Source organism: Dicentrarchus labrax, unplaced genomic scaffold (assembly GCF_905237075.1).
Source record: "Dicentrarchus labrax unplaced genomic scaffold, dlabrax2021, whole genome shotgun sequence".
Taxonomy (NCBI): Eukaryota; Metazoa; Chordata; class Actinopteri; family Moronidae; genus Dicentrarchus; species Dicentrarchus labrax.
The window spans coordinates 21,241,192-21,262,522 of NW_026136708.1; the positions used below are offsets into that span (position 1 = coordinate 21,241,192).

Below are 21,331 nucleotides of genomic sequence, written 5' to 3' on the forward strand. Positions count from 1 at the left end.
CATACGATACAGTTCACGTGATAGATTATGAGAAAGAAAAGTGAAGAGGTTGCTGAAGAAGGTGTTAGTGACGTTTTGTTTCCTACAGAACAACAGATCTCTCTCACTGCTGCGTTCACTGCCCGTCCACAGTCACTATGTGGATTAGTGACACATCATGTGGACTTTTTTTTCAGTCAATATGAGAACCGATAATTACCTGCTTGTTGTGGCCAATACTATTAACCCATAATTTTGCATTTTTATATGTTAAAAAAGAAGTTTATAACCTGTAGTTTATGCGGTACGTCATGCCGGTAAAGTCATTTCAATATTAATGTGAGTTTGAGTAAGAAAGGCTGAGCAAAGATGGATGATTTAATATTCCAGATCTAACTAATGTCACTGTTGTTAACAGCAAACAACAGCTCTGACTCTTCAAATGTTCATTTATGTTTTCAAGAAAAAAACATCAAAACACTTAATTAACATATTTTGGCTTTCATAGAAACATAAAGTCTATCGATCATTTGTGTAAGAATACAAAATAAATTATCATTTATTGGCTGTAATTTAAGTATCGGGATAATTTATAGTAATATGAACTTCCGATCATTGGCCGAAATAATTATCGTGTATCCTTTGTCGGGATATAACGATCAACTCACGATTCAATACAATTCATGAACCAATTCTCTAATAACTTTTTTTAACAAAATGAGATTGAAGACAAATATTGTCTCAGACAGAAATCTGCAAATGTTTTTTATCAAATTATAAAATGCTCTCGTGCAAAAGATAATTCCTTTTGTGAAGTCCTTTGATAGCACAACTGATATCAAAATTTATTTTTCATCTCACCTATTTGAGTCTTCACATATTTGTGTATATCTTTACATTCTTACTATGTGGTCAAAAGTATGTGGACACCACTGTTCATATGCGCGTGTGTGCTTTTGGTTGTTGCACCTTTGGCTCCTCTGATGGGGAATCTCAGTGTTACAGTTACAATCTGCAGTGATTTTTTACATAATAGCGTAGACCTGAACATTATCACCTGGAAATGAATCTTACGATATTTTTCCGATTAAATAATCGTTTTAGAAGTTTTAAAGCAAAAACAACAACGAAACAGTGTAAAGTAATATTCAATATATTATTAACTGACAAAAGACTCTTGATGTCCTTGGTGCAGTTGATATATTAACTGTCTATACTGCTGTGTGTATATATACTGTATATATTATTTAATGCTGAAAACCATTGAAAATGAAACATATGAACATATTTTTCTTAACACAGAGACTTGACATTGACATTTTTGTTGGTTGTCTGAAATACTTCTACTGATTATTAAAAGTATTTCAATTTCTACATGGCTGCACAAGGTTTCCTCATCCAACAAACGCAACAAAAGGCTGGAAGTATTGTTGCATTTGAAAAAAGATATATTGTATAACATGTATAAATCAAGCCTTCAGTTTGCTCTCATGTAACTTTTCAATTAGTCTTTGTAAAAGTTGTAATTTGTATTTTTCACTTTGGTTCCATATCTTCCTACGACTGTGTCTCTGAAGGCAGAAAAAAAGAAAAGCTCACAACAGAGAATAAGGAGTGAAACTGATGTGTAAAGTGCTTTAACACACTTGCAGCCACACACACACACACACACACACACACACACACACACACACACACACACACACAGACTCATCTTCCTCCATCCTGGCCCTCTGAAACCTGCAGGGCCACAGGGAGGCTGCTAATGGTGCCTCACAGCACACACACATCCACACACTCCTCCAGAGCATGTGTGTGTCAGAGAGGCATTACTCATCAGAGGCAAGTGGCTCACTAACAGCTAATAGATAGATAGATAGATAGATAGATAGATAGATAGATAGATAGATAGATAGATAGATAGCAATATTAGGCTCTCGACTCAATTATTGAGTGTTACTGAGCGGTAAAGTTCCAGGTTGCTTTTAAGTGTGCAGGAGAAACTACGGTGGCCACAAAACTCATGAAGAACGCAAAAGGTCCAAAGCAGCACAGAGCAGATTGCACTGGCAGGAAGTCAGACAGAGAAATAGCATAGAGATTTTCAAAATAAAAATACCACGTGCAGCTCAAATTTCATGCTAGATCAACAATGTGGCACCAGGCCTGAAGACAGTCAGTCAGAGGAGGTTAGAGGAGATTTTAAGCAGAGAAAACACAGTTTTGTTTCCTTTTTAAGGACAAAATATTAAAGTAAACAACGTACAGCAGCAGCACGCTCTGAAGACGCTCTGAGAGATTGGAAGACTCGTAGATGACGGAGTCAAACCGCAACACAGACACAACGTTATAAAGCCTGGTGTGACAAAAACACGATAATTCTTATATTCAGGTGATTATACACTAATGAAAACATACCTATGAATATTATATTCTATTTCTACCAATAAATCCCCCTAAATGTTACACACTGGAGATTTAAAGCTTTAAGTGGTTAATAATTTCTCCCTGGTTTACAAATTGATCAAACAGATACAGTACTGATCAGAAATCACCCGTACAACCTGTACAATCTTAACTTGACACACTTCTACATCCTGCATGTGTACTCTTGACTCGTAAAGAAATTGCCATTAATGTCCAAACTCCTCCTGGTAGCACTCTCACACACACAGTCTCACGCAGCACCAGCTGATAACACACACAATTACAGTTTTCTTGTGTGATTTGGAAATGTCAGCCCATCACCTGCTGATCTGTGCTTGAGGGGGGAAAAGAAAGAAAGAAAGATGCACTGTTTGCAGCTTTTTATTTCTCTACTTTGAAGGGATTTTTGTCGGCGGTGCTGAGGGAGCGAGAAGATGTCGACCATGAAAGGTCACAGTTGATTGGTTAACAGCAGAAAGCTTTTACCTGTTTTGTGCAAGAATGTCTACCCGACAACAACATCTCTTGTTCAGCCAACTTGAATGAGACTGGATATACCACTAGATTCTTGTTTAGACGTACCCAAGGCCATATAGTCTCTTGTTATTGTGACACATTGTCTGGTGCTCTGGTGAATTAAATAAAATATCTAATTGAAGTCACTGAAGAACTGATTACTAAAAAATGGAAAAAAAGGAAAAATGGATGTGAGCAAGTGTTGTTGGGGGTAGACTGTTATTAAAGTTCAGATGATAAGTAGTAAAAATATATGAGCCTAAAAAGTCTCCATTATAATGTAACAATCCCTAATAGTTTCAGTTGAGTTCCAAGTTTAATCCCGCTCTTCTCTCGCAGCGTAATCACATTAAATGTGTGATTAGAATTCTGTTTCAACTCATATTACTAAAAGCATTTTTAATGCAGGTCTACTACGTCTGTATAACAATAAAGTTGTTCTTTTCCTTCATTTATTTAAGGATTATCTAATTTTTGAGCTCTGATGTCTGTGCAGAGTTTGTTCTTCTTCCTACAGTGTGCTGTTTGAATGCTGTATGTGCAGAGTTTGTTCTTCTTCCTGCAGTGTGCTGTCTGAATGCTGTATGTGCAGAGTTTGTTCTTCTTCCTGCAGTGTGCTGTTTGAATGCTGTATGTGCAGAGTTTGTTCTTCTTCCTACAGTGTGCTGTCTGAATGCTGTATGTGCAGAGTTTGTTCTTCTTCCTACAGTGTGCTGTTTGAATGCTGTATGTGCAGAGTTTGACACTAGAAGGATGTTTTCACCTTCATCTGCTGAAAGTGGAACGTTTCTTTGAGCTCATTGAAAATCAGTTTTTTTTTAAGGGGTGGGGCCTAAGAGCATGATTTGTGACATCAGCATTGACATATTCATATAAAATAATTCTTTATTGCCATCAACAAACCTGTGAAAGGACCAAAACCAGGTTGTTCAGGGGTTAAGATGCCGACCGTGAACCGTTTAAAACCCAGACCGCTTCCTTTGTTGTATGTTGTCCCTCATTTCTCTCTCCCTTATTCTCTGTCATCTCTCTGCTATTGTTATCTAATGAAGGCATAAAACAGCTTCAAAAAACCAAAACCAAAAGCACAAATGCATTAGTCCGTCTGTCAATACTTTCCATCTTCTCTACCTTGTCTGCAGCTCTCAGCCCCGAAAACCATTTGCTGTTGAAGTCCTGAACGCTATTTTCATTTGAACAAAAAGACTAAATAATGTCCTTAAAGGGCTGAGTGCTGTTGTTCTTAGCAAACTTTACTCAAACAACACTAAATAGTGTATTTGTTAGGGACTAATTCCCGCTGTGGATTCTAGTATTTCAGGTTTAGACTCAAAATAAACTGCTGTATAACATCAAGCATTAAACTACATCAGGCTGTGGTTACAGATAGAAAATAGCTTTTTAGGGCACATTGATTGTTGGTGTTTTCAAGGTATTTCTTGACAATGAGAGGAATATAAAGAATCTTTCATCCTTTAAATTAAATACAGCTTCTTTGTCAGTGTCATTATAGAACTCTGTGTTTTCATTCACAGTTACATTACTGAGTTGTAGCAGAATCCCTGAACCCACGTTACCTTACACGAAAAGTCTTTCCAATGTGCTTCACGCAGTCAGGTATAAAGAACAAAGTTTAGACTTGAGAAAAGAAATTGGATGGGTCGGTGCTTCCCCTAGTAAAATTAGTCGTTACTAAAACAATTGTGTGTTTGAGATTTTCAATAATCTCCAAAGTGCATTTATGTTTCCTGTGTGTGTATCTGTGTGTGTGTGTGTGTGTGTGTGTGTGTGTGTATTAGTGAGTATGCATTATTATTCTGAGCCAGACCAGTCTGCAACATTAAGCTTTAATACCAGCCCAGAGACCTGTGTTTCAACTCAGCCAGAGAACAGTCTCAACTGTGATGTTTACACACACACACACACACTCACTCAGTGATAAATATGGAAATTTATCTCTGTCTCAAAGACGCACCGACACAGCAATGAACATGCAAATGATTCTCCCACAAACATACACACACACACACACACACACACACACACACACTGGAGGCTGAGGTGGTTCTGTGAAGTTGTTCCATCTGTCTTCTGGTATTTTGATGGAGGCTGACAGTAGCAGACGTCTATAGAAGCAGCAGTTTCCTTCACTGTGGTTTAGGTGTAACGTAAACTTTGAGGAACGTCCTCAGGGACTGCTCGGCTCCCCGACCTCTGCCTGGCCTGCCCTCCCAGAGACTTCTGCTGCTGTTTGGATATGAAGGTTAAAAGCGATGCATACGAGTATTCCCGAGTGTGCAGGCACGCAGAGGCACACACACACACACACACACACACACACACACACACACGTTTGTTTTGGCTGTGTTTCCGCTCTGGATTTGTTTGTTTGAGTCGAAACCTAAGTTTGATTTCTCCTCCCTCTGACCCCGTTGGTCTGCTTATACACTTGTGTTTTGCTGTTTGTGGTCCGGCCTTCCATCAGCAGTGTGAGCATGTTCTCAACTGTTGCCAGGAAATGATGTCGGTGGCCTTTTTGAGGAAGAAAGAGGCCAATAAGAATAACATGTGACATGAGTGAGGCACTATTTTCTAGCTAACAATATGAAAATGGAACTAATGATGTGTTGTAGAGGTTATTTTATGACTACTACTCTGTGTCTGAGTGTTCATGTGCTTTCACATTATCAGTTCTTTATGTGAAGCGTTCCAGATTCGGAGCTGCCAGGATGAATGAATAGATAAAGATTTTATTTTTCATGACCCATCCCTTCGTGGGATTATTCAGACACATTGACTTACAACATGGCGTGTTAATCCTCTGCCATCTAACACAAAATAACATGTGAGGAAACAGAAAAACAACAGGACAGTAATACAGCAACAGTAAACACAGCGTAACCTTGTTCTTTTACACATTACAGACTTGCAGGGAAGCAATAAGAATGATAATCATTGATCTTGATAACATAAGTTAGTAAATCTGTGATATCGTACAGCTAACACAAGCCACGCAGCACAGAGCGTTAAGAAACAACTATATAAGATCATAATGGGCGTTAAGTGCTGGTCTGATTGTCGGTTTCCTAAGGTGGTAAAATTGTCAGAATATTGTGAAAAGTGTTGAGGGAGGGGCTTTCGTTTGTTTGAAGCTTACTGAAGCCTTTAACTCCAGCATGACCTTAACCCAAACTTTACTTTACTCTGCTCGATCTTCCACATTTCTACCCGGTCCACACAAAGAAAATCTCACACACGTACAATTAAAATAGAGAGCCTCCAATCATTAACACTCTCTCCGCTCCAGGTCCCCATTTCTTCACATTGTCTGCCACATGAACCATTAAAGCGTCAAACATTTTCCATATGCTCTCTGCATTGTGCGATTTGTTGACCACAGATTGGAGACAATGGCGGCGCTTTTAAATGCATGAGCACGCCTCTGCACTAATGTGGGCAGACACATTTGCAAGACTGACTGTGCCAGAAAGCAGCAGCTCATTCACACACACACACACACACACACACACACACACACACACACACACACACACACACACATTCCCCGCCACGCTCTTTGATGGTGGACTAAATAGCTTGTTGATGCTTTGACGAGTTTTTAAACAGCTTCCAGCAGACTCCAAAGAGCCAGGTGCTGATAGACTTGGCTGGGATGTTGCAGAGGCTCACACACACTATTCCCCTCAGTCAGTCTGTAGCTTTGACCACAGTTCTTTCATGGTTTAAAACAGAAACATCCTCAACTGGCTGCTTTGAATAGTTTTGTCCTCTGTGTCCTGAGTTACGACCACTTTTGCTTTAAACGTACAATATGTCATTTCTGTCGCTAATTTCTCCCATCAAAAGATTGGTGATGTCTTGAAACAGCGTGGGATCATGGGAGTTGTTGTCTTCACCACCATTGGTGTCATTGCAGTCAGCTTCTCCCGGTTAGGATTCCTTCAGTGTTCATGGTTCAGGAGGTTTCTACCGGGAGTCCAGTTATCCACAGAGGTCTCCTCCTCTCCAACACAAACAGACCCGCTGATTAAAACCACTAAACACACTGAATAAAGCAGTTCCACCTTAAACACAAATAAAGAGTTCCACTTAACAATCACTGCTTCTCCCACGCTGTTGGACAGACAGAGGACGTCGCGGAGGGGCTGCGAGCCGAGCTGCTGCTAACGTTAGCTCAGCTTGTTTCTCTGATAACTTAAGATCCAGACGTCCGATGACTAAAATCCTTCATCTGGTTCCAATCTAGAGTTAAAAAGCACCAAGATCTAAACAGTGGATGGTAACAATGTGGCTTCAGACTGGATCAACAGTCAATGTATGACAGCTTCTGGCAGACAACCACAACGCTGACGCAGGCACAAAGGGGATATGGCGCCATCGACAGGCGACCGGTGAAACGCAGCGTTACCTGAATAAAATGACAGATTTCTCTGAGTTTGAACATTGTTGGAAACATTTGGGATAAAGTAAGAACTCAACTACATATAGAACATAGAGCCAGAGGTTATACACTGTTTAATGAGGATGATGTTACAGATTATAGTTTTTAAAGCCCCAAAAAGGAACAGATAAGTCCTCCTTCACTGTACTCTGCTGTGCGGCCATCTGTACTTTGCATTTTAATTGACACTAACTCATACAGTCTTTTTATATATGACACTCATTAATGGATTTAATTAGTGGACTAATGTTAAAGGAATCTCACTGAAACATTTACCTCCCTCAGCAACCTGGCGTTACATGTGTCACGACTGCCTTCAGATACAGTTTATCTGGGCTGAATCTCCTCCGTCACAGATGCTTGACGAGAGAACTTTGAGTGAATCACAGCAGCCTAGAACACCCCTGTGCTGTCTCTTGCCCCCTGATGTGTTTTTTATTAGCACCTACCTATGTTCTTTTAGGCCCACAGATGGTACTTCAACTGAGAACATAAAGATAAAAAAACCCTCAAAATGTGTGTGAAAATTCTGCTCAACACGTAACCGTGTTAATGAATGCACTCCAGGAGCAAACTATTTTTATTTAATTAAAACTTGTCAAACTAAGAATTTCATGTAAGAACTTCTAATGATTGACCAGAATGAGAGCGGAAGGTTAAGAGAGAATAACTTAGCTCTGCCCCCTAGTGGCCAAAAAATGGTCAATGCATCTTTAAAAAGTTTCTCGTTGTGTTACAAAGTAAAGCCTAACTGACTTTTCAATAACGGTAATACGGATATTGATTTAAAGGAATACAAATCATCTGCCATTGTTTCTTTTAATTAACACATAACATAAACATTTTGGAAAATAATTGAATCATCATCTGCTGAAATCGCTCTGATAAATAACAGCTGACGTATACACACATATACATAAATACATATATCTGAAATAAACAGATTCTCAGTCGGACTTTTAAAGGTACTTTTATAATGCCACTTCAGTATGCCACAGTCTATAATCACTGTTTCCCAAAGCAATGAAAAACACTTCCTCCCTCACTAAAGTGCACTTAAATTAAACCGTCAATTAGCCGACTATTGTCTCTCCAAAATGCAGCACAAGTTTATAATGCTAATATCTGTGATTAAAATGCACTATAATAAAGTTAGTCACTAATCAGCGGCATATAAAGGAACACACTGCAGCCACACACAGGGGATAGCAACTGCAGCTCTCCCACATCAGCACCTTAAGTCACACACACACACGCACACACACACACCCACACACACACACACACACACGGCCCTCCAGTGCGGCCTGTTGAAGAGCCAGGAAATATAATGTGACTGTTGCATGTTACACACACTCACACACACACACAGACACACACACACTCACACACACACACACACACACACACACACACACACACACACACATACTGTAGATCCATTCATCTTGAGGGACCGAATCAAAGAGTCGTGATTAAATGAATGCCCTTCTTTTTAATTTTAATGGAATTCATTTTACATCTTTACACTGTCGAAATGAAAGATTTTGTTTAAATAATGTGAAATGTTCTGAAATCTGGTGTCCTTTAACCCTGATTTATCGTCGACAACTTGAATTCATCATCCGTGTGTGTTTTAAGTTCGTTCAAAAGACAGTTGGGTCCAATGATTTTGTGTTTGTGGTGCGACCTCGGTCAGCTTCCAATCTCGGCTCACTGTACATTTTATTTTAACGTTCTTCAAATAGAATCATCAATTCAATCAATTTCTCTCCGTTTTTGCTGCTCTTCAGAGCAAAGTCGACTCCCCGCTTTTATAAAAGAAGTTTTGAAACTAAAAGTCTGCCATGAGGTGTAGGCGAGTTTTCTGAGCTAGCTGAGTGAGAAAGTGAAGGTTCATGGTCGAGGGTGAGTGGTTGGAGTCGCTGTCCGTGCGTCCACACCTGCCTCATGAGCCTGTTGGATGGACTGGCTGGAGTACTCGGCGATAGCGGATGCGGCTCTCTGAAAATTGGATCCATTTTGGTCAAAGTAAAACGTGTGTTCTTGCATTTATTTACACATTTATGACTTCGCTGCCACTTCAGTTGGTAATCCGATGACTGCCCCCCTCCCCTCCCCTCCCGACTCTGAGCCTCCCTCAGATAGTTGTCCTAGCTCCGACGCTGTTTGGAGGGAAACCATTTCTCACTGCAGGGTTCAAATTGTCCAATTAATTTCCATTGTCTTATAAATTGCACATGAGAGCAACATTTTAGCCCCGTTCGCTCTTTTGTGAACAAAGGTTGTTTTTCTCTTCAAGGACATCTCAGTATGTGTGTCTCTGCTTCATAATTAATGGGTCCACACATTTACACCAACAGGGACGACTAGTCTGTGTGTAAGACAAAGCCTCCAGTTCCTTTTTGCCTGAGTGTGTGTGTGTGTGTGTGTGTGTGTGTGTGTGTGAGGTGCCTATTTGTAGTAATTAATGGTGATGTAATTGATAGTTTACATAGTACACTGCATTTCTAATGATAAATGAAGGGAGCCAGGGATCCCCTTAAAGTTAGATTAGTATCTGCGAGATGTTCTGGCACCAATATACCGAATATAATACTACTGTACTGATACCTGAGCCTGAGATTTGTACCCCCGGGGGCCAAAGAGAGATTGTAGAGAAGGTCCAATAATCTGAAAAAAACATGAATTGATTAAAAAAATACACCAATGAGTCAGAAATAATTCATGTATTTGTTATTGTAATGAAGAGTGCATGAAAACTAGTTAACAAATGAGCTGATAAATAGAAATGTGATTGTAGTACAAACAAACTAAATTGTATGGAAATATTATAACAGCCATTATTATATAAACCTATGTATAGTTAATAATTCAATAACATCAAACAATAGAACAATAAATATCAAAAACATTCACATAACAAGGTAGTGAATGATTGAGTGAATGTGTGCTGATTGTGTCTGTAGACTGAAGGGAATCAGAAAAGAGTCTCAGTGATGGTGGAACCAAAAGATACCTGCTTTTAGAACGGAGATTGGTTTGACAGTCTGTCTACTCGAGTGACTTCCGTATTTTAACCGTGATAATTTGCACAAATTGAGCTGACTTACCTTCTAATAATGAAGCTTGTAAGCAGCATTAAGGAAGCGGAGCTAAAACTGACCTGTTTACTGGAACATACGTCTTACAGCCGTACATTATCTGTACCGCGGTCTAACTAATACAGCCCGGATTTAAACAAACTGAGAGTTTGAGCAGATCTCCATCTTGTTGAACTGAACGCTATTTCTCTGTAGCGAAGCTTTAAATTGAGATTTTGGACACTCGCTCATCATTACTGACAGCTTTAGAGTCACACACTGGTAATTCTCACGTAGAATAGTCTGCACGTCATGGATTTCTCATTCCATTGTGTCTGAGTGCTCTACACAGTGGATCAATTTGCACACTCAGATAAAATGGCGTACAGCGAATGTAGCGCATTATATAGTAAATAGGGAGAGATAAACGTATCACTTCTGTCCTTCATTCAGCAGGAGTCCGTCTCTACCTTCTGTCACAAACCATGTTTTCTGGCTGAAAGACAAACTGAAACATTTTCTGATCCAATAGTTTGTGTGTGTGTGTGTGAGAGAGAGCTCTCCAACTGTATTACTCTGCTGTGTAATATTCTGTTTGGTGGATTTTGGCTTTTTTTCAGATATAAAAACACATTTTTTAGCAGTGTAAACCAGACCTCAGGGTCTACTCTTTAAGGTCTCATATTGATCTGTCTCTCCTGAAACTATTTAGTGTCTTCTGCTGAGAGAACCCTTTTACTTTATAGTGAACAACACTATTTCTTTTGTTTTGCAGCTAAAATGTTCTGAGTGATTCTCTGTGGCACTTATTGATTTTTAATTCCCTCTTACTGGGTATCATCCAACGCTGTCTTTCTCTTCTCTCTCTCTGTCTTTTTAATGCACACAAACACAGAGAAACATATTCTGAATTCACTCATTGTTGAATATCTACACACTTCGTTACAAAGGTTATATTTATGTAGACAATCAACAAAAAAATGGCAGCTATTTTTAAAAGAACCACATTAGTTTAAGTTAATATTTAGTCCCCATGCTTACGAACGTTGTAGTGTTTCTTGCTGCAGTCAGATACTGATCACTGTAGTTTCAAGGTGCGACAACACAGCTCAGTCAGTTCAGGAAAAATATATATTTTTTATGTAGTTTTCACACCAAATGTTTTATTGTAAAATACGTAGATAAAATCCTGGATTAGTTTTGGGAAAAATGCAATAATGAGCTCACATGCACATACATACCCACAGTAATCACATGCAGTGTGTGTTTAGTGGCTAAAGAACGCATCAAGGGGCTGTCCTCGCATTCAACTGGCCATCGCTTCATGAACAGCAGCAGTCACTAGTGCTTGTCACTGACCTTTTCAGTTATAAACACAGTGTGTGTGAAGTGCATGGACAGAAAAATAGCACGTAAAGAGCCTGTAGACGGCTACAGTGACAGGCTGGGTCAACAAATGCATTGAGAGCATATAAAAACCTGAAAATTAGGACACCGTGTTTGTTTCACCTTTTTAACCGCTATGTTATTTTTTATTGGATCACTTGCTGTGTGTCTTTACAGGCTTGATTCATTCCAATGCTATGAACTGCACAGGGTTCCCACGCGTCCCGGAAAACATGGAAAACCTGGAAAACCTGGAAATTCAGAGTCTAGTTTTCCAATGAGGGAAACAGCTGAAAAATGATTAAAATTACCAAATATCCTGGAAATAATCTGTGTTGTCCTGAAAGATTTTAATTGCCTTTTAGCCTTTCACTCAGATGGCCGACATACTGTATTTAGTTAGAAAGTGGACTGTTGGTAGGAGAACCTCCACAGATACTTCAAAGCAGGTTCATCAGACGTGGAACTAACTCGATCTTTTCAGCGCAGAGTCTATTTTTTCTAGAGCCGCGAGCAGAATTTTCACAAAAGCCCAGTTGAAAAATGTCTTGTTGTTGTGGTTAATGATTACATGCACAGAGATGTTAAATGTGCGAGCAACAAACACTTTCTGAGATGGTTAAAGGATTTTTATGTAAATTTTAACTGTTACTTATGGACTGTGGCCAAAGTAATGTTATGGTACGCGATGGAAAAGTCGGCGAATAAACACTAACCAGCTACACTTCACTTCATCATGAACCTGTGTCATTAAACAATACTAGACCTACCGGTAAATTATATGACTGTTTGTGAGCAATGCTGTCCTGTACTGTAAAGAAAAGTCATGGAAAATGCTTCCAAGTTTATTGAGTTTAATAGATTTATGTAGATTTAAGCTGCAGTTAAAGAAAACTTAATGAATACCACAGAGGCTTGTTGTTGCTGTGCATCTCTCTCTCTCTCTCTCTCTCTCTCTCTCTCTCTCTCTCACCCCAACTGGTCGAGGCAGACGACCACCCACCTAGAGCCGAAGGATCTGTCCTAGGTTTCTGCCTTTTAACAGGCAGTTTTTCCTTGCCCTTGTTGCCAAGTGCTTGCTCATGGTGGTTCCGTTGGGTCTCTGTAATTAATGTTATAAGGAGTTCGGTCTAGACCTGCTCTATTTGAAAAGTGTCCTGAGATAACTTCTGTTATGAATTGGTGCTATACAAATAAAATTGAATTGAAAATTGAAATTGAATAGAGGCCAAACTACCCTGAAGCTGCTCCCTGCACTATAAGTAAAGGTGTGTAAAGCATTTGTTGTTGTGTCACGTCTTGACCAGAATGGGGAGGCAGATTTTTCCTGCAGATGTAGGGCATGTACCACCTGACACAATCTCTCAGAGGTAACACCTACACTTGGGAGGGCTCCATAGGGCCCAACACGCCAGGAAACACAGGCATTAAGAGGTTGCTGTGACAGCTGAAGCAGAATCAATCAATGCACGAGAACTTGGAAAAACCTGCTAACCTGCTGGTCTTGGAAGTTCAGCAGTCAGTATCTGGTCTCGAATATCCCAAAGCTTCTTACACACCATCTCTCTCTCGGATATGATTGCCAGGGCAGCGCCGCAGACCTTATGGGTTGCCAGGCTTTTCTACCAGAATAACAGTCATCTTAGACGTTACCTGGCTCGTATCAGCTCCCCGTGACTCAACTCACCCATCTGGTTGATTTCAGCCCACATTTGTAATGCTTGAGGAGACACTTATGGTGATTTTGATGATGCAAGCCACCGCAATAAACACCACCTGGCCGGTGATCACCAGTAACCAGGAGCCGGTTGCACCAGCGCTTTGTAAGGTCAAACTTAACTTCTTATCTCATAAAGTGTTGACTAAGTGGAGATAAAGGGATAACTAAATTAAAATAAGTTGCATCCAAACAAACTTATATAGAGATGAGTTGTTACTAAATATTTACACCCATAACTGCATATGTGACTCATTAATATTGAAAGAGGTCATAAGAAATGTAGTCAACACATCTGATACGACACTTATAAATAAATTATTTAATATTAATGTAATTTCAGAAGATTTTAAATGACATTTTGCAGCTACGTGGCCAAACAACATCAGCAATGTGATACATGCTTAACAAAGTAATACCTGCATTTACAACTAAGTTTACATTTTATGTTGTTTGCCCCCTTTAAGAGAACATTTACTGATGCTACAGTGATTTCCAGCGACAGTGTTACAGCTGTTTCCCAGCATGCAATACTAAAGACTTATGTTTTAATATTGCATTCAGTAAATCTCTTACATCACAAGGCCGACTACTCCAAACAGTCTGATGCTTTTATAGACATTACATTTTGAAATGGAAACAGATAATTAACACCATTTAACAGTAAATGAATTCCATGTCTGCGTCTGTTTGAAGCTACCGTGTGTTTTATGTACGTATCTAGCTCCTGTCAGGTCTCCACATTGTTCACCGGTGTAGTTTCTTGTTGCCGGCTCACTCGGAGGGTCTGGTCCTTCCATATCTGTGCTTCCAGCTCAGTATCATTATTACCAGTGCTTATGTGCACAGGGCCCTTGGGTGCTCAGTATTCCAGAGTCAGGGTACAGGCTGCACCTCAGGACAAAGCAGCTCTGCTTTCACTGTGCTGTCCAAAACCTGGCTGAAAACCAAGACAGGTTCCGAGCCCCCTTTCTCTCATCAGAGACAAAGATGACACCACGACACACACATCGCGCAGGAGTTTGATCAAGGTCAACAAGACCACCATGAAACAGAGGAGCTGTGTGCTGAAGTGAGATTTAATTGCAGTCAAACTGTTTGTTATTCCCAAATAACCATCTTTATATGTGACAGGCTGTCTCTGTCTGTCTGTAGTGCTCAGCGGATGTTAGGGTGACCTTGTCTTCGCCTGACAAACTGGACACCTGACATCTTATTTTGCTCTCTTCGACTTTTACACGCTCACACACACACACACATGCAGTGACAGTAAGTGATATGCCAGACGTTCTCTCATCACAAAGACTTATCATACACACACATTATAGAGGCTTTCCAGGCAGGTGGGCACACACACACACACACACACACACACACACACACACACACCACACAGGTGTCTAGTGGTGAGGTTGTGGGGACAGTTGATCCCCAGACAGATTAGGCTGCAATCTGAAATCTCCTCAGGCCAGCCCTGAGATCATGTGTACACACACACACACACACACACACACACACACAACATACAGTGCCACCAGAGCTTTAAAGTCACAGACCTTCAGCAGAAGTGAAAAACTCCCCGAGTTTGAGGGGAATGTGCAGCAGTCCAACCATCTGAGGGTTTATATAAAGCTGCTGTTTAACTTGAGAGCGATATACTGAGTACTGGCAGTTTTAATTAGATCAGTGTTTCCTCGGTGAGACTCTGGAGGAGGGGCGGCTGTTTGGCCTGAGCAACATATATAAACGTATTTTACACAACGTTGGGCGGATTACCCAGCAGGTAGCAGTGAGGTTCCAGTGAGATGTATAATAGCAGCACCCTGAATGGAAGGCAGCCTTATTTAGTATCATTGATTGATTGATTTTATCTATGGATTATCAGACACAAGAAAAAGATAACGGACTAAAGTGAAGACACTTATTTCCAACATGGTCCATTTCACAAAATCTGAAATGCCTCCATCCAAACAAACAGGAACAACTAAACAACGTTAATTGGTAACACCTGTGTTTAACCTATTATTTCATGTCAAAATGGCTGCTGTGAAAAAGGTCCGGTCCATTCAGGTCAGACAGAGTCAGGGTGCTGCTATTGTGCATGTCGTCTCACTAGAAAGGTTCTGCTACACTAAATGGAACGGAGCCTTAATTAGTACCATTGGAAACGTCTGTGTTTACCCGATTGTTTCATGGCTGCTGTGAAGAAGGTTTCACACTGAAAGAGGTGGTTTGACTGCACAGAGAACAGATTTGTATTTACAGTGGAGATAGTGGCGCACTCTCACGGGAAGCCGCCCAGGCAATAATGCAAAGTTTAACTTAACTGAACTTTGACCTCAGCTGTGATAACCTGCACAGTGTACAGGGAAGTGGATGTCAGGCGGTCAATAATTTAATTATAGAGAAAAATATGTAAAAATAAATTTTGTGAATCTCTCTGATCCGATCAGGACTTGAGTCAAACAATCTCAAGAAGAATATTAGAAAATGATCAGTGATAAAAAGTGCTTATTTCTCATGTAGTCTGTAGCATCTTCATTACGCTACAGGAGTGGTTTCAGGAGAGTTTCACCATTGAAATCCATTGTAACTGCTGTAAATCCAAGCCAATTACAAGCTGCTGTTGTGTGGCTGTTTGATACTAGATAGCATAACTCAACATCATCCAGACCTTCCAGTGAAAGCTGCCCCGCTCTGCCCTGAGGGGCTGCTAACTCGCATTAAAGAAACTTTAGCGTCGGCCTTCAAACACACATTGATCTCTCTTGACAGACAAGATACGCCATGCTGTCAGATCGATAGTTTTAACCGACACAGCCGAGTGAAGCCTTCATTTAGAGACCCTGCGTGGAGGAATCTCTCTCTCACTGGTGTTTGATTATATAACAGCACTGGACTCCGTTATTCCAGCACATTTCATTATTCATCCTCATCCATTTTATGAGAAGTCCTTGAAAAAGTCTTTGCTGGCCATTCAGGAGAAAGCTGCTTTTGATTGTTCTTGGAGATTTATGTGTGTACTGAGGAAATGGCGAAGTGGAAACATAGATTTGCGGTTTGACAATCATTTATCACTTTGCCCTTTGTTTCTTTCTGCTCTCTAGACCTTATTGTCACCTGAAATTGCCTCTCACCTTTTGGATTCTAAGGAATTACTAAAAGTTATAAGTGCTGTCTTGAAAGTATCTTCCTCTCTCTTTATCTCTCTGTTGTCTTGTGTTTTGTCTTTTCTTTCCTTGCAAAGAGTACGAGTACATCGTGTATTATAGTGTATTAATATTCACTCTTGTCCCATTTGAGTATCTTGCACGCCAGGACACATTTAAATGTACTTTTTTTGTTGTTTGTTTCCTTTCTTTGTATTGTCTCATCTCCTGACCTGATTCTTTATTTGTGTTTGTGTAGGTTCGACTACCAGGAGCTGCTCCACAACTCCAGTTTCTGTCTGGTGCCCCGGGGCCGACGTCTGGGATCGTTTCGCTTCCTGGAGGCCCTGCAGGTGTGTGTGTGTGTGTGTGTGTGTGTGTGTGTGTGTGTACATTATGTGTGTTTGTGCTGCCGTGGATTATGTGATTGCAGACTGTTTATCTGTCCCTGTGTGTGCAAGGTGTGACCGTACTACAGACCCAGGTGAGTTTAAAGGATTCAGTGTGTTGGATACGGATGGGGATGCTGTTAACCGGGCACGGCACTTTGTTGTAAGAACGGCACTTTATTCTCCTGCCGGTTGTAACACCGATAGACGAGTCTCACTGATTGCTGAACGAAAGCACAACATTCTTACAGCTTTATTCACTGATTTTCTGATTTTGGTGAAACTGGATCATATTTTATAGAGAAAATATTTTCTGGTCTTCCCTCTGACGTCCTCCGGCTGCTGTGCTTCAAATGTAGATGATTTTAGTTTCCTGATGGAACTATAGCCTTATCTACTTGTTGTTAGCAGTTAGGTAACTATAGCTACTCTTAATAACTTAGCCATACTCTGTCTGAACTGTGTTACTGGGACTGGGAGCTTTTGGCCACCAGGAGTGCCGGTCTCTCGAGCTCCCAGTCTGTAAGCCGTTAGCAGCAGTTAGAAGAAGTTAGATCACAGCAAGAAGTAAAGCTATATTGTCCAACAGTAAATACGTTAAATCCCAGGTAGAGAAGCCGCAGGACATCAGAGGGAAAACCAGAAAATATGTAACTTTCCTTCACAACCACAAAAACCCCCTCTGAAAGGTTAGTCCCGAATCCTGAGCAGAGCAGTTGAATACCTCAGTGGGTTCCCGTACTTGGTGGGTGTGTTCCGCCTGGAGCAGAAGCAAGAAATCCGAGAAGAGCCAACGCCAAAAAACGTTGCATTCAGAGTCTCGATTCAAAGCTTTTTGCCCACAGGGATTACTTTTACACACGTTTACCGCATTATTCCACACTCTGGCATCAACATCCAGCAATGTTACAGTATATATATGACAGAAAAGCACAAGAGGTTCTTCTCCCCACAAAACACCTGTAAAATGTTTTCATTGTATTACCTAATGTAATTGGTCTTTGTTCTGTTATTTATGTCATTTTGATCTCCTACATTGTAGGTCTAAATGTAGCTTTAATGCAATGTAAGCTTCTTATATTCATATTCAGTCATATTTAAAGATACAGAGTCCTTCATCCTTCATGTGTGTCCCCCTCAGGTCATAAATGACTTCAAATCCCCAGAGAAAATAGCAATAACAGGACATTTGTGCTGCAGAAAAGTAAAGTAAGTGGTTAGATTCCCCGTCGCTCTGATGCTCGTGGTTAGAGGTAAAGGCTGCAGTTACAGTCTGTGGATCTCCAGCTGGGAACTACACAGGATCAAAGGCTTTCTGGGCCTCCTTTTACCAACAGCTGATCTTATTACTATTGACAATCTGTCATCTCCCTGCCACAGGAAAGGCCTGTTTGTGCAGATACACCACAGAGAAAGGAAAGAGGACGTTTATACACGTCTTCAGACCACAGATGTGTTCATCTTTCATTAGCACCTTGTTTCTGTCTGTCTCCATGTTGTTTTGACATTAAGTGTCTGATCGTGCCGTGTGACTGCCTTTAGCTTGCTTTCCTGTTTATTTCCAACTTTCCAATTATGTATTCTGTTGAGGACAGACTGCACACTTCAGAAGAATAAATAGGTTGTACACGCTTCCACCTTCAGCTCTCAGCTACAGGAGGAGCTAGAAGGATTAGAATACATGTTGTTACTCAGTAATAGTGCTGTAAAAATGGATTATTGTGCATTTTTTCCATAATCCAGCACAGAGCGTAACTCAGCTGTCCACTGACCAAAGGATGTGACGCTCTCTGACGTGCTGCAGTCAGCGTATCAGCTCCAGTTTCCACTGTTAGACGGCTGGTAGCGTGTTCATGCTCCTCCAGCTCAATCCTCTTCATTCTGTTATGTTCTCCATTACAGCAGCTACGCACTCATAGCTCTCACCTTTTCTCTGTTATTCCCAACGGTTGTTTACCTGCTCTTCTGTTGTGTTAGCCAGCAGTTGGCGATAGCTCCTCTCCCTCTCCTGCTCGCTGTTGCTCGCTGTATCAAATGTGTAGCTGTTCCTCTGCCTCCTTCAGTGATAATGGGACGTGTAATAAACGTTGTTAACTTTCCGTGCTGGATATGAGGCTTGAATTTGAAGCCCCCAGCAGGTGATGTAACTCTAGTTGTGATTCAATGCTATTGAATTTTCTCTGTGGACGAGTTGTGTTGTGAACTTTCTGCCATCATTACGGTTGTAGCTGAATTATTTACTCGTTTCAGCTTGACCTACATTTCATTTTTAATCAATATAAGTGACGTAGTGTGACTCCCCGTCAAGCAGACAGCTGCGGTGGTGGTGCTGCCTTTTTTCCCATGACTGAATATTCATTTTCACAATATAATATTTGTTTAGTTTTGCAATTTTATTATATAATCGATTTAGAATATTTGTTGGCAGCCCTACTCTGTACTTCAGAGTATTTCTTTAAATCCTACATCAAACCATTTAAACCAGCTTGGAGTATCAAACCATCAGTTGATGCCTTGGATGGAGCACTGTTACTTTACTTACTTTCTTTATTTGTATATTTGTCAGAGACGATTCACATTAATAAACATCAGCGTGGTGTATGTGTCAGATTCAGATCAAAGGCTCATTCATCTGCATTCCCTGCAGCTGACAATAAAAGAAACGAACAAGAAGGTGTCACCAACCTCTCTGTAGTCTGTATTTGCCACCATGTTCACTGTTTTTAATCAGAAGTAATGAGCGAGTAGAGGCTGAACTGTGTGGTGACATCAGAAAAGTTAAGAGATTTTCTTGCACAGAGGAAATAACACAAATAATTGGCAGAATGGGCAATACTTTTAATTAAACGTGAACATTTTAAATACACAGCAATTACTTTAATGGCTTTTTTCTGCAGATCCGACCTGTTTGCCACAGGTGAGAAAAGAAAAAGAGCAAAAGAAGAGAGGTCCTCTGTGAAAAGGTGTACTAATCATCAAAATTCAGAGGACAGCGGAGGAGAGGACGGAAAAACAAAGAGAGATGTAAGAAGGTGACAGTGAGAGAAAGACGAGCAAAGAAAAGAGAAAGTCATCCCACAAAGCCAGACTAATCAAGGCAGGGAGAATTTGCGTAGACAGGTCACTGATCATGCTCCTGGCATTTTGTGAATCTCCTTTAATCTCTCAGCTTCACTTGATTGAGAATCCAGTCGAACTTGAACTTTAAATGAAAATACCAGACTTATTGATTTTGTTTTATTTTTCCCTGAGACTGCTCCACTGCTTGAGACTACATATACAAATCATACCATACAGTATGTCATTAAAGTGAAGCCTCACTTCAATCACCTGACACCTGACATCCTGGATTCTCTCAAATAGAGCAAATACATTTAATTGACATCAGTATTGATTACAGCCAGACTTTAAGGGTTTAAAAACAAATTAGAACTTCCAAAGCTTGCAAGGAAAGTTTTATGTTCACTTAAAATGTCCTCATACCTGCTTACAGCTGCATTATAGCATCATTTCATTTACTGCCTGTAAGTGCTCAATGCAAAGCAAGCAAAACTTTATTTACATGGCACATTTCATTAAACCAGCAGGGGTCCATAACCTATAGAATAGAGTACACTTCATTGTCCCTGAGGGGGAAATGTGTTTGGGCATGGTGCTACAACCTGAAAGACACATTGGAGTATTTTAACACTGACAATACGACAGCTTAAGAAGAGACTGTAAGAGAGGACTGTAAGAATTGAAGTGCTGGTTTATTTATTGCTCATTGCTCTGTTGGACCAGAGTTCAGCAGCTTGATTGAGGTCGGGATGAACGATAACTTCAGTCAGGATGAACTTTGGCACACACACACTCTTCTTCCTGATGAGGTTGTTCTTGTAATCTCAATCTTAATCTTCAATATTTCTTTCTGTAACACATCCAAGGAAGAGTACAAATGGGTCACAACAAAAAAATGATATTGAGACTTGCCTTTATTAGATGTTCTGAGTTGAAACCGCGCTTCCTTATTCGGCCCTTCTGCGTTCATTCTCTCACAAATTGTGGTCTAAGCCCATGCTGAAGATAAAATAAAATAAAATTGCAGTTAAGACCAGACTACTGAGAGGTTCAGCTGAAAGGGATTGTTTTCAGTTTAGGTTTTTAAGACAATGGCGTTGGGGCACATCTAACTTGATTTGATAGAAAGTTCCAGAAGCTCGGAGGCTAAAAGCTCTCCGTGG

At 40.4% G+C, this 21,331-nt stretch overlaps 1 protein-coding gene across 1 annotated transcript in view; it reads left to right on the forward strand.

Moving 5' to 3' along the window:
* The window catches only part of LOC127368680 (exostosin-1), a 247,456-nt gene that overhangs the window by 170,807 nt on the left and 55,318 nt on the right, over nt 1-21,331 (forward strand). The window contains exon 4 of the mRNA XM_051409759.1: nt 16,979-17,072. Within this exon, the coding sequence (XP_051265719.1) occupies nt 16,979-17,072 (94 nt within the window). The remainder of the gene's footprint in view (nt 1-16,978; nt 17,073-21,331) is intronic.